The 15,115-nt window shown below is 37.0% G+C and overlaps 1 protein-coding gene across 1 annotated transcript in view; it reads left to right on the forward strand.

Moving 5' to 3' along the window:
• Nucleotides 1–10,000, forward strand: part of LOC124542869 (JNK-interacting protein 3) — a 29,108-nt gene extending 19,108 nt beyond the window's left edge. Inside the window, exons 18-24 of the mRNA XM_047120756.1 lie at nt 78–258; nt 933–1,143; nt 1,378–1,538; nt 2,212–2,372; nt 3,795–4,098; nt 4,679–4,966; nt 7,834–10,000. Coding sequence (XP_046976712.1) covers nt 78–258; nt 933–1,143; nt 1,378–1,538; nt 2,212–2,372; nt 3,795–4,098; nt 4,679–4,966; nt 7,834–7,955 — 1,428 coding nt within the window. The 3' untranslated portion in view covers nt 7,956–10,000. The remainder of the gene's footprint in view (nt 1–77; nt 259–932; nt 1,144–1,377; nt 1,539–2,211; nt 2,373–3,794; nt 4,099–4,678; nt 4,967–7,833) is intronic.
• Nucleotides 10,001–15,115: the final 5,115 nt, after the last annotated feature.

A 15,115-nucleotide genomic window follows, 5' to 3' on the forward strand; every position in this document is an offset into this window, starting at 1 on the left:
AGTAAGTGTAATGCTTCTATATTGAATAAAGGAAATTGAGTTTGAGTTTATGAAATAACTGATCAATCTTCACATAGGTTCAAGCGACTCTGCTGACCCCGCCCAGTACGCCCGCTAAGGAGACACCAGCACAGCCGCAACCGCCGACCGCTGTGAGAGCGAACAGCGACGTGGTCAAGGAGCCGAGTTTGAAATCTGAAACAGAAACGGAGGGCGGTAATGCTGAAAGTCCGCCATTATCCTCCACGCCAATTAATGGTAAATATAAATATATAGTGATACGTGAAAATGATGATAAGTTATCAGTCTCGACAGACAAAGAAGTATAACACTGACCGGACAATGTGAATTGATACATGTTCTTTGTATAGAAATTTCAAGCCGAAACAAACGCATATAAAGTATTTACGTTTAGTAGTACAAAGTCTTGATTGTACTTTTATATGGTATATTTTTTTAAATTTCATCAACGATTGTTTTGTTTAAAAACAAAATATAGTCCAATTTTTTATCACTAGTTATCTAAAATGAATATTCAAAGCTTAATTAGTCTTCTTTAGATTTCTTCTATCTATTTATTAGTAACTGTCGAAAGAACTTTTGACTTGAGACCCATTAATATCAATCCTATAGTCTACCCGACTAGAACAATGATAGCTGTGTTTCGCTCCGAGGATGCTTTGCGTATTATACAAACTTCACTTCAGATTCACGCTTCTATGGAGAACTTGTATTGCATGATTAAACTCCATAGTCTAAAGCACTTTCGCAAAGGATATTTTTACTTCTAAAGATAATTTGTCGAAGATCATGCACATCACTTACGTTATTTAATCACCACCAAAAATATACTTTATTGACATATTAAAATATACGAAAATCATCATTCCTGTTACTAAAATGTGTTAATCACTCGTTTATTATATTCTCAGCGTTAACGGAAGCTCGTAATTCACCGGAGCCCGGCGTGGATGCGTTCGCGCAGGAACAATCGGAAGCCCTGACGGATGAGGGCAAGCGGGCGGAGGAGCCTATGCGAGATCGCAAGATGTCTACCGTGATGGCCACCATGTGGCTCGGAACCAAGAGCGGCGAGCTCTACGTGCACTCTGCCATTGGCAACTACAGTAAATGCTTGGCAAGGTGAGTGTCGACAGCCAATACTCAGTAAGTAAGATAGACAATTGGCCCATATGTCCATATGGACCAATGTTTGGCACCGTAATTGTACTGTTTGGTTGTAATAATAATTACATCGCCAATCTTGGTAACTAAGATGTTATGTTCTTTGTGCCTTTTTCGTCTAGTTTTCTAAGTTATACAATTATTCTATAAGTTCAATTAATTTGTTTACATTAATGTAATGAATTAATCCAGGGTTAATCTGAACGATGCGATATTATCAATCGTGTGGTGCTCGTCGCGATGCGTGGTCGCTCTCGCCGATGGTACCATTGCCATCTTTGCTCGTCTCCCGGACGGACAATGGGACTTTTCTCAATACTGGCTCATGACGCTCGGCGACCCCAAGTGTTCAGGTAAAACTTATTGTTATTTTAAGTAAACAATTTTACTCGAATTTATGATTTTTTAACAGAATTAAGTTTCTGTTAAAAATATTTAAAAATAGGAAAATTGTGTAGCGATAGTGATTTATTAAACAAATTAGCATCGGTTACATTAATATCTGTATAGTTCAATATTTCGTTATAATTTTACTTTCTCACATTAGGCAATGTGATAACACATTGATATAGATATAGCCCTACATAATATATTTTATACTAAAAATAGGAAAAAATAAATCAATAGGCCGTGTAGCATACCAAATTTTCAAAACAGATCCAAGAAACTTCCTGTATTTTTATTTAAGTATTAGGATATGGAAGCATTCACCTTATTTTTGGCTTAGAATAAAACAGTTTTATGCTCTACACAATCAAACACCTTAGACAAATCACTGAACACATTTAAATCATTCTGTAATTGTTTCTAAGCATCGTTAATATGTTTAAGAGGTGCTAATCACCTAGTCAAACGAACTTTGTTTTGTTTTCTCAATTATTTTCCTTTTTTAGATAGAAGCTATTATTACTGGAATTTTTTTTGCTTCCAGTTGGTACACTCCCTAGCTTGTAATGTTTTTAAATTGCTCTTTATTGTTTAAAGCATTTCTAATGAAAAATAATATATCATCCTTATTGTTTACAGTGCGATGCCTAAGCGCTGTGGGCGGCGCCGTGTGGTGTGGGTACCGTAATCGTGTATTAGTTGTGGAGCCTCGCTCGAGACGCCTCTTGCACTCTCTCGAGGCGCACCCGAGACATGAGAGTCAAGTGCGGCAAATGGCGGCTCACAGGGACGGCGTTTGGGTACTTAATTACAATTATTACTTTTCAAAGTCATAATGAAAGCCAATGATCTCTATGGTCGAGTGGTGTTTACACCGGTTTTCGTGGTTACGCTACTCTGAGGTCCCGGGTTCGATTCCCGATCGAGTCGATGTAGATTACCGTTAGTTTTCTATGTTGTCTTGGGTCTGGATGTTTGTGGTACCGTCGTTACTTCTGATTTCCATAACACAAGTGCTTTAGTTACTTACATTGGGATCAGAGTAATGTATGTGATGTTGTCTCATATTTATATTTATATTATATTATTTATATTATATATTATAAACATAGGTAAGAATTATTGACTAGCCCTTACCACTATACTTACTATAGAAAGTCTCTTGTGCCAATTGCATTGAATCAATCGCTGTTTAAAACTAAAATATCAAATCACATTTATTGAGTGATAATTATGTGAAACCAGGCAAGCTTAACGATGCTCTCAAAAAAACACTATTACCAGTAAATGAAAGGCTGAAACGATACCGACAATATCAGTGTAGTTGTATAATTCAATTTTTTTTTTGTTCTTGAATTTAATGAAATCCTAGATTGTAGGTATTTATATGATACTTGATAAAGAGCCGTCAATCTCAAACTCTAAACAATGTCACTCCCCTATTGTACGCTAAGATTTTTTAAACTACGCAACATTTTTTAAACATCGCAGTTTTTTCATAAATAAACTATCAATTCAAGATAAAGGTTTAGGTGTATGAATATATACAGGTTATAGTAGAGAAATAAAATGTTTTTCGAACTAATCGTTGTACACCCCTTATTGTACTCGTGTACGCCGGAAGGGAAACTAGTTTACAACCAAAAGTATTATATACGCCATTGCAAAATGAGACCTATAGTTTGTTCGCGTTAAGAATGCAGTGAGTTGTCATTGTTTACCGGCTTTACTCCGCCCCCTGACCAATCAAATCTTTTTTAACAGCAGGGTGAAGGTGTATGCATATTTGTGTTAAAATTCCAACAAATTATATTTGTTTTAAAGACTAAGTATAATGAATTTAAAAAATACACATTAAAATAAAAAATCGGATCGGGGTGTTTAATCAACAAAATTCTTAACACTATATACAATCGTTTTCGAATCTTGCCATCGCGATGTAGAAATTTACATATTTTGACATAACGTCATCTTGTAGCTATAGGTTACATTAATTATTACGTGTACAGCTTGAATGAATTAAATATAAATAAAAAAATAAAAGAAATTTAAATTATAAAAATAAAAATATCAGTTAATAATTAATCAAATGTGAACTTGACTTTGTAGTTTGAAAATATTTGATTGGTCAAAGGGGGCGGAGCCATGCCGGTAAACAATGACAACTCACTGCATTCTTAACGCGAACAGACTGTAATATATTTTTTATGAATTTTAAATAGGTATCAATAAAAATGGACTCGGCGTTGCGGCTGTACCACGCCCACACGTACGCCCACCTGAAGGATGTGGACATCGAGCCCTATGTGAGCAAGATGCTGGGCACGGGCAAGGTGGGCTTCTCGCTGGTGCGCATCACGGCGCTGCTCATCAGCTCGGGCCGCCTGTGGATCGGCACCAGCAACGGCGTCGTCATCTCGGTGCCACTGTCCGAGGGCGCGCCCGCTTCGGCCACCAATAGCCTCGTGCCGACCTCGCTCGTCACCGCTTCCGGTTCCGTTGCGACTGCGAGACCACCCATACCCGGTAATTTTAGTATTTTTTTTGCATAGTTAGCCGAATCTGATTCAAATTTAAGTTAACTGACAGTATATCATGTCTAACGTATTTTGAATATAGATGTATGTATAGTACGACACAACTTAGATGTCGCATCGGCAAAATTCGTAAAACCGATCACATCCGAATTGAGTACGCCATCCCAAATTATCAATATTTATTTCTCACGTGAATATGATCTTTGCACAAACGTAATAACTTGTAATATCATATGACCTAATATATTCGTCAATTTGACGGGTCGATTTACTTACACTCGCTTTCTCTGACGCGAGAATCTATAGCGACGAAAAGCGTCGAATTGCGCGATAGGGAGCTATTTCTATTGGTTGTGTAAATCGGCAGTAATCGGTTTTATTTTCATTCCATTGCATTTTCCAATGCTACATCTAATTTGTGTCGTACTATACAATTGAAAATATATTATACAATAAGAAACCTTAAAAATCTGTATATAGGCATCTTGTGAACCTGATGACCCTCGAAGACAGAGGATAATGTGTCTGTATACGAAGTGGTTTCTTAAACTAGATGTTTTTCCTTATAGGTCACGCCGCGTTGGTGCGTGCCGGGTCAGTAGCGCCCGGTGATTGCATTCCGCATTGCTCAATGGCGCACGCGCAGCTCAGTTTTCACGGTCACCGTGAGGCTGTTACGTTCTTCGTCGCGGTCCCGGGTGCCCAACAGAACTCACCAGATTCACCCCCACCACCGGCGCCGCAGCCTACCTCGCCCACACAACGAAATCCCACCACCGCAGCCACACTGGCTACCACCGCGGCGCCTCCCATGCTCGTCATATCCGGCGGCGAAGGGTACATCGATTTCAGAATAGGTACGTAACCCGCGACGTCAATCGTATAAACTATTTCAGTTATATGTGACACGTTCAGAAACCGACAGGCGTCGGAACATTAGAGGATCATTATCAGACAATAATATATACATCATGGCATTAAAGCACTTCAGCTTTATATAATATCATCAGATTCAGACCTAATAGAAGTATATACTTATGTGTTCACACAAGACTATCGTCTTGTTATAATTTCCATTCCACATAACCGCTTTTTCGAACCCTTTATGTTTTGGACACTTTTATGTTTTTCTTATTTTCAAACAAGCAATATGCACGTTAATCTCAGTGTGACAGGTAGGCGCCAGGCTTCGGCTTTAAACGGCTCAGCGGATACGTAGTAGTAACGCTTCCATGCTTTGATATGTACTTAGTTTTATGTTATATGCTTGTAGTTACCGGCGGGGGGTTACCGCGTTTGCGTATACTATAGAATAAAGTAGTCTATGTGTTGAAAAATCCCTGAGATTTATTATATTTAATTACGCTCGAGCCCCTTGTAATATACATTTATTTTGCTTATTTTTATTGTTAACGAGTGCCTATTGTTTGTTTTGAAAGCGATAAGTTTTTCTAATAAGTCATTGAATAGTCAATGGAATTTATACTCTGTTTTTTAAGCGACTTTATCTTTCGTGTAGTGACATAAAGTATGATCACTAGAAATCTAAAACAGATAGCTTATTTATACATGAACTCCTTTATTATTCTATAAATTGGACATTAATTAAATATATTATTATCTTTACTATTTGTTATGTATTTTGCATTCCAAAGATAGATAGCATTCTGAGCCCACTGTGGACTATCGATAATGGGTTAGAGTTGACGCCTGCGATAACTCACGTTGTTGGTACCATCCTATTTCTGGTTAGAGCGTCATACGAATTTTTCTTTCTCCTCTTTTTCTTCTCTCTTATATTCTTCTTTGTCTTATATCTTAGTCTCTCCGACTCTTATGTCTCCTGTATCAGATTTTCTAACGATTTTCTAACAATCTTCCTCATCAGTCCCATTTCGGTCATGCTCATTTGCTATGAATCGCTATATATAGCATTGCATACCTGATACTTTTAAGTACGTTTTAAGCTCAAGCAATCAGAAAATGTAGCTTTACTATTTTGACGTTTCGATTAAAATATAATTAGTAAACAAGAAACATTTTAAATGTACCCTTTTCAAGTTATTCTAAGGAATTTTAGAGCGATTTTCGTCCGTAGTTTCACATTACAGAGTCGTTAAAATAAACAGAGTATAAATACATTCAAGCCTCCGATTTGGATGCGTTCGTAGAATTCATGATAAAATTATTAGCTATTCTTATCGGTCGCATTTATATTTTTTGCCATTAGAGGAGCATGCCGATGACGTACGAGATACCGCCTCCCACCTCATTGTTTGGCAGATCGTTGACTCCTGAACGTACCTGATAGAATATAAGGCAATAAAACTCTTTCTAGTTGTAACCGGTACGTGTTTTGTGTTTACGTCACGACGAGCATGTCGCTTGGGAAATCGCAGCACTAACACGATAAGGCAGCCGGCGCTCCCTGCACTTACTCCGCACCGCACGGGCCCCGCCCACCTGTGCCCCGCTTAAACAGACCTCGTACCAAAGACTTTACTTTAGAAAGTGTTGCCATCATCAAAATGTCGACAACCGTAATGATTTCGTTATGTGTTCGATATTGTAATTTTGTTTACGCTGGTACGAGTTCTGTTTGAAAAGGGCCTGACTAACACTTCTTTTTCACGTCGTCATCGGTACACTGACTCTATGTCATATATCCCTCCGTGTCCTCTTTATAATTCTACATATAAAGTATGATCGAGTATTAGTGTTACAATGGCTTATGAATTAAATTTATTTTTATTAGCAGGCTTATTGTGTCAGGTCTGGCAGTCGGAATAAACATCATTTAACAAATGTTTTACTTTTGCCTACAGGTTAAATATACATTTTATATATTATAAATAAATAACGTAAGCCGATTTTTGTCCCAAATATTAAGGGATAGCAGCTGCACATAAAGAAACGGTTACGGTCTCATTTTCAAGAGCTCCAACCGTAGGTGCAGAAATTCAAGAGTGAACTTGATTCCTATTTACTCAGTTGTTACAATTTAACAAATAATTAGAAGAAAATAGTTACATACAGTCATACATTTTTTAAATAAACGCAAAGTTACACAGGTGACTTATAATTGCAGATCTTTTTGTAACATCACCGTGGATAATATATTGTTTTATTATCGGGTGCACGGAAGGATAGGGACAATTTAAATTCATGTTAATATCAAAAACAGCATTTATTAATACATTATATCAACCTGTTTTAAGTTGCGTGCGTGTGCCGATGATACAGTAACATTATAATACCACTGTCTGAAAACTTGCAGTACAAACTTTATGACTATGCCGCTTTGAAGTTACATGAAATATACTTTAATCCTTAGAATTAAAATGTTTTAAACATGTGACCTTTCGTGATGAACGAAAAGTTTAACGAATATTTTATTAAAAGTTGAGGTCATTTAAACATGAACACTCAAACCGGGTTCAAAACTCAGCCTTTTACTATGTGAAATTTCAAAGCGGCAAAGTTGAAATAATTGTACCATAAGACGTGTACATATTACAAATAGTACGAAGCTCCGTCCGTTTTGTATATGGCTAACGTGTATATTGCTAATTATAGTGTTATCCACTTAAATACTATTATAAATCATAGTGTATTACGTAATTTTAACAGCAACTACAAACAATAAATGATCAGTATCCTATCACTAAGTGATACGTTCGTCTAGTGTTGGTATTGTTGTATATCGAGTACTGAATGTCGTCAGCTGACTCGGAGATGGAGGAGAGCGTCGTGGCGGCGGAGGACGGCTCGTCGAGCGGGCACAGCTCGCTGGCGGAGCGCGCGGCTCGCAGTCACCTGATCGTGTGGCAGGTGGCCGCCGCCTAGCGCCGCGCGCCGCGCGCACGCGTCCGCCCCCGCCCGCGGCCGCCCTCCGACTGCGACTACGTCTACGTGTGCACCTCCGCCAAGCCCGCCGACACCTTCCAGTCATTCGAGTAGATGTCGCTGTCCGTCGAGGTAACTTGTTCGTGAGTTAGAATCGTTTATCCATAGTCCATTCGACGCGACGACGTCCGACCACGTCCGGCACTCCGCGGCCCGCGAGCACATATCAGGGCGCCCGCCGCGCGCGGCAACAGACTTTGATGTTATATTTGTGTACGAGTGCTACGTGCTTCTCGCCTCGCCCCGGCCGCTTCATTCCTATCGTATCGTATCGTATCGTATCGTATCGTATCGTACCGTACTGCGTTGTATTCTATTGTAATATATCGCTCACCTCGTCGCCGCCCGACGCGGCCGACGTACAACATTGTATCGCTGCTTTAACATTAACCTTAATCTAAATCTCATGTAGGTGTAAGTTACGAGATATAACCACCAAAAATTCTTTATAGAATCTTTATTAGTGAGTAGTTAGCGGTTTAGGATAATAGTCGAGATGTTATCTAAGACGTTAGATAGCCGTATGAAATATCTCTTAATGTAGAACAATTTTATTTTCGACTGATAACTATTACGGGCTGTGGTTGTCATCTCCATCACAAGTTTAGGTTTAAGATGAGTGAAGTATTTAACTTAGTCGAGTGTGGGTCACTCCGCTGTCAGACGCGACCCGGTGTCGCCGCCGGAGCCAGTGTAGTGTTAACTTTACCCTGTAACTAATTATACGTTATTATTTTGAGGAAGGTCGACTAGTTTCGTTGCGTGGTTGCAATTATATGTCTGTATTCGAGTGCCAGTGATACATAATATCGTTTAACCCATTTCATTTGACCGCATAATACGATACATACATAAAATTAATAATTAATTCGTCGCTGGAATACCGACTATATAGTTGTAACTAATAGTACTGGTTTTATTTCTCAAAAGATTTATGGTGCAAATTTATTTATAGCATAATTTAGATAAGATACGTTTGTTATGTGAATAATCAAATAAGTTTTTTTTTTTTTTATATATTTTGTGTTCTTCGATGATAATGTGATTTTTATTTACTCATTTATACAAAATGAAATTATTAAAGAGTTAAGTCACGTGCTATTTATTTTTAGTTCGAATATTATTACCGTATTTGTAGGGTGTTTAATATTCGTTCGGTTGTACATAACATATATTTATATTTATTACGAGCTCAGTTGTAAGGCGACATGCGAGCGAGTCGTTCAGTAGTCTAGACCACTTGAACGCTTCGATTCCTAGTCAAAACAAACGACCTAGATTAAATTTGCGAGGCTTATGTTGTTTTGCATGTGTAACGGATAGGCTGATGCCGAGGGGTTGAAGGTCGAAATATGCCTTAAATATATACACAGCGCAAGTCTTGTAGTTGGGCATTACTGTACTAAATGTAACGCTTGACAGTGTACTTTATGATATCGTATGACGTATTACTAATTGTTTACCCTCGCACGTTTAAAGCTTCGAACACACTTGCATAATCGTAACCAAGCTCAACACAATGACTTAAACGATATTTCACACTATCGTATTCTCTATACAGTTGTGACGTATTGCTTGTTGTCGGTGTGTTCATCGCTTTAAACTGTAAACGATGTTATTTATCTAAATGCTATTTTCGAAACATTGTATCAATATAGAATCATATAATTGGTTGAAATGATTATTAATGACACATACATATTGTCGTATATAATTTGTACTTATTTATAAAATTCGTGTGCAATTGGTTGATATAGATATCTTTCTTTATTTATTCAACGGTATAAATGAAATATAAACAGTATTCGAAACTGTTGTTTATACTTGTAAAGTGTTGACTTCCGCAGTATTTTTTTTAAACAAAATTTATACAAATTTATAAAGAAATAATTGTAGAAAAAATCAAGTCTTTTGCATAATATTGTAACTAGTATTTAAATTTTTTCTTGTTTGTATGGCGCAATCAAATAAAAAATGCCTCTGACTAATGTGGTTTTTCTTTCCGAACACTTTTTGGGGATTTCAACTTTTTTACTGTGTACTGTACAAAAGCGAATAAACAGATTTTTATAGATATAGATGGACAGCACGGCGTCGTTATTTATATATATTTTGTTGATAATATTTTTTTAAAATGTTTATTTCATGATATGCAATGCGAATGCTCTCTTATAAAAAGCAACAGCGTATTAATGATATAAATAAATTGTAGAAACGTGCTATTTGCGAAGTGATGTGACGTTAAAATTTCAATGCAAGATTTAATATACTTTAATATATGTTTAAAATGAATGTGGATACTGGTAACATAGTCTTTTTTTTCTGATTCAAGATGAACCAGTGATTAGACCACATATATTTAATCCTAATGAGTACCATTTATTTAATTAGTCTTAATATAAGGATTGGTCGACCTTACAGCATTATTGTCTTCATATAAGCAGCAGTGACCACCATCAACTGGATCATTTACTCGTCCACCTAATTAAACAATCCTAAGCGAGTGTGTTCTCTATATATTATACAGGATAAGGTCTTAAGCATTAAGTGGGGAATGAGACATTACACACACACTATCTACTCAGGAAGTCATCAGGGTGGTGATACAAGAAAATTACATACACGTGTTGTGTGCTTTGGATTGCGGGCTGTCATTTTGCGTCATCATCATTAATACAAACATATAGTACGACATAACTTAGATGTAGCATCGGCAAAATTCGTAAAACCGATTACTGCCTGACTTATACAACCGACAGAAATAGCTCCCAATAGCACTATTCGACCGCTATTCGTCGCTATAGATTGTCGCGTCAGTGACGTGTCAAATTAATGAATATATTTGGTCATATGATACACAGTGTTATTGGTAAATCGACGTATATCCGTTAGGAGTTGATAGAGGTGACTATTTGCCACCAATAATTTTAACCCCCATATGCATAATCCAAAAGTGAATAATTTTTGAGTTATCACGTTTTTTAGCTTCTTTCAAAATTTGTCAAAAATTTATTTAAAAAAAATATATCAAATAAAATCATTTTTTTTCTTTTTTATTATAATAATGATTAAACACTGGATATTTGTCAATATTTAAACAATAATTATCGGTCCAAATTTAAAAATGCCAGCCTTTTTCCTAATTGTAGTAGACCGTGGCCTAAAAGGAGTCCAGGTTAAACACGGGTTGATTTCTATGTCATGGCTCAAATCAAATCCCTAGTTTCCGGCGTTTCGCCAATATCACCCGTAGAAGATTTCGAAGTACAAATTACATAATTATTAGAATACGAATGCACTAAAACTAGTTACTGTATAAATCTTGACCGGGTGGAATGGTGGCAAGAATGCTGGCAGCATTTCCTCGTTGAATCGCAATTCCGATCCCCTGGGCAAAAAAACTGTCCAGCTCTCCTATCATCAGTGGAGGCAATGAGGCGAGGTGTTATATTTTTGATGAAGATTATTGCACCACTACTCCAAGGGCCAAGCGTTTCGACAGCAAATGGGACAAAAAAGTAATTTGATATAAGACGAATATTTAGATCTTTTATTAGGTTCTTTTTCCGCAAGGGCACCTAACATTGTTTCTCTGATATGAGACGAGTCCAACATGCCAACGCATGTAGCGTCCCACACAAGGGCCCGTCCTCGTTCCCTGGGAACCAATGTTAATTCATCAGGTCTCTTACCATCAACACGGCTAATTCTACGAGGCTGATTCTCTTACTGATAAGAGCAGGATGGTCGATGGTGGCAAGAGCCCTTTTTATTGTGTCATTAAGAGAACCGTTGCGAAAAAGCCTGACTGAACTCCTTGGCCAAGAGAGACCATGTAATCCGAAAGAGTCCACCTCCCTTCCACACGGGCATCTGTGCTCAGAGCACAGCAGTGTTCCCAGACGGAGACCAATCGATATGCGGAAACATTCATTATCTAAAAGCGTCCCAATATTTTTAGAGGATAATGAATTCAACCAATGACTTGACTCTTTACATGATAACGCTAGAAGCCTGGTACGGTCTTGGGCAACTTGTTAAATAATAATTTAACACTAGTTAATTGATAATTTGGGATAGAGTACTTAATGCGGATTCGATCGGTTTTACGAATTTTGCCGATGCTACATCTAAGTTGTGTCGTAGTGTAATTGAATATACAAGTAATGATTCTTTCTACAAATGTCGCTGAGAACGAAGCTAACGAGTAAGTCGCGTGACCAGCGCCGGCCTTTACACCGCGACTATAAGCTGCTCTTGTTTTCACACGCTCATATTTTATATGGACGACGCAATTTGACGCCGGTCGTGTTAAAGACATACCTTCATTGATATACGGTAAATGGTTGAAGTAATCTAATAAATTAGTCAACGCATTTATATGTTTGAAATTGAATGGAAAATCAGCATTTCTATGGATTAATGGCCTAAGTTAGGTATATCAATAATTAAAACCTAATGCATTATTTTAAGTGGAAACGTCTCACTTTGTATAGAGGTCATTTGGTACATACACGAAAACCGTGTAATCCATAACTAACATAGTTTGTATGTACAAAAGTAACAGATTGTAAATTTTCCATGTAAAGTCGTTTGGTAGATAAGGCTTTGGAGCTTATTTCACCACGCTGCCCCATGACGGAATGGTGGATATAAATGTGGCAAAATTTCGTTGTAATTACACAAATTCAGGGTCTATAATACACAAATTAAGCACATGTAAATTTAGTGCTTGCCTGGAATTGAATCCGCAATCATCGGTTAAGGTACACGCGTTCTAATCACTGGCGCTTTGTATGTATGTAAAAAAATATTCAATAACCATAACATACAGTAATAGTACAGTAACAGCCTTTAAATTTCCCACTGCTGCTGCTAAGGCCTCCTTCTCCCATTAAAGAGAGGATTTGGAACATATTCCACCATGCTGTTCCAATGCAGTTTGGTGGAATACACATGTGGCAGAATTTCGATGAAATTAGGTTTTCCTCACGACGTTTTCCTTCACCACCGAGCACGAGATGAATTATAACACAAATTAAGCACACATATAGTGGTGCTTGCCTGTGTTTGAACCGGAAATCGGTTAAGATGCACGCGTTATAATCTCAGTTCTTAACCATTACATACAATATATTATTAAATGCGTTAATTAACGGGGTTTTATTCCCGCTGCAAAAATTTATTATCCACATCGTAGGCTGAACTAATGTAAGATAATGTTAGTTATAACTAGAATAGAATTTGAAAACTTAACACTTATCAACTAGTCCAAATTAAACACCGAGAAATACGCTGGAGCCTTTATAGTCCGATTCGGAATTTCGTCAGCGCGATTCAATTGGGCCATAGTGACATCTAGCGGCGATCGCTACGGATTGGCCGGAAGGGGGGGTGAAGCTGACCCTCATTACACCCCCTCACCACCCTCTGCCATCGAGGTATATATAATTGTGAATTCAAAACTGGAACACGTAGAACGACCGAGCTACAGTTCATTCGTGGCTGAATGAATGATTAATGAACGATATTGAGCTTTAATTTCGATAAGTACTTAAATGCTAGTTACGGTATAAAATACGTTTATTATGCAAATGACGAACCCATTTTATTCTGCTGCAGTATAAATTACGCCGACGTCTTTAATAATTTATTATAGAAACTGAATACATGCTTCAACTTAGGAAAAGTATTTCTTTTTAGGTCACCCTGTACAAACACTATCGTAATAATTACGATCATTGTATCATTACATACGATGTATTTACTTTAAAACGATCAATAGTTTTGTACTTATTGTAACATTTTATAATGACCTAATCAGACATTCGCTTTCAGATATGTGCATAAGGATTATTCTCTGGAATTTTCCAATTAATCAGTCTTGTTAATTTATATTAAAGGCTTTTTGTTTACTTGCTATGTTTTTTAATCGTATATAAATTAAATACATCCTGATAAAATTAATGTAATCGTTTTATTATAATGAACTATTTATGTCTAAAGGTCCTTGCTGGTCTGGCTTACAAGGTTGCAGGCTGCGTTTTCAATAATCGGATCAGGCCAATCATATTATCGGTTTTCTATTAATATTCCGGATCTATGAAGTTACCGCTGAAAGCTTCTCAGTAATATTAAATGAAAATTATCATTAATAGACGTTAGCACTATTTTCTGTTTAAATAAAAGCTCCTAAACGGACTACCTGATAATAAATGGTCACCATCAACCTTTGGAAACATGTGATATCACTGGTGTCTGTAGGAGTACTGGTAACCTACCATGTAATTCTACTTGTAGGTCTAATTTTTGTTTTTAACACTCTCATCACAGTATTCTTAATACGAGTACACATTAAGTGGTAACACCAAGTCACCGACTCTACAGAGTCAATAAAACTAAGCTATTTACAAAAACCTTCGAATCATTTGTATCTTTAGTCTCTAGGTTAATTATGAGCTTGTAAAACAACTATTTTTAACGCTTGTATGAGTCTGCTTAATTAAAGTCATTTCATTATGACTTTTCAATATGATTAGTAGTAACCCACCCAGGCGGGTCGGCACAAAGTTATAACAACAGTAATTGCTTTACTTTGTCTCGCATTTCCCGAGGAAATCACTCGCTAGAAGCTGGAAATTGGACAGGTAATCACCGTATGCTCTATGTATACACATCAAAGGATTTCACGAAAATTATTAAAAATAAGTCTATTTAAGAAAAAAAAAACGATTACCACCTCTTTACATATTTTATAATGCAATGTACATTCATGAAATAATAATACACATTTTTTTATAAGAATATATACCCAAAGGTACGAGAGCCAACTACTAAGCCTGTTAATTGAATGGCTAATTAAGCTAATTACCTGTGATATACGATTTTACTACTGGTTTTCAGAAAATGTGAAACGATCCACGCTGTTTTAAATAATAAAGAAGATTGATAAACAAAATAGGTGATAGGATAGACACATTAATTTCGGTGACCGACTTTCTGAATGAAGCTTTTGTTTAACAACTATTTATATTTGTGGTTTGTAGAAGTTTAAAATGGAAGATTGGTGTTAAAATTTGGGTGATTAGTGGTTCGTTGGG

Source organism: Vanessa cardui, chromosome Z, assembly GCF_905220365.1.
Source record: "Vanessa cardui chromosome Z, ilVanCard2.1, whole genome shotgun sequence".
Classification (NCBI taxonomy): Eukaryota; Metazoa; Arthropoda; class Insecta; order Lepidoptera; family Nymphalidae; genus Vanessa; species Vanessa cardui.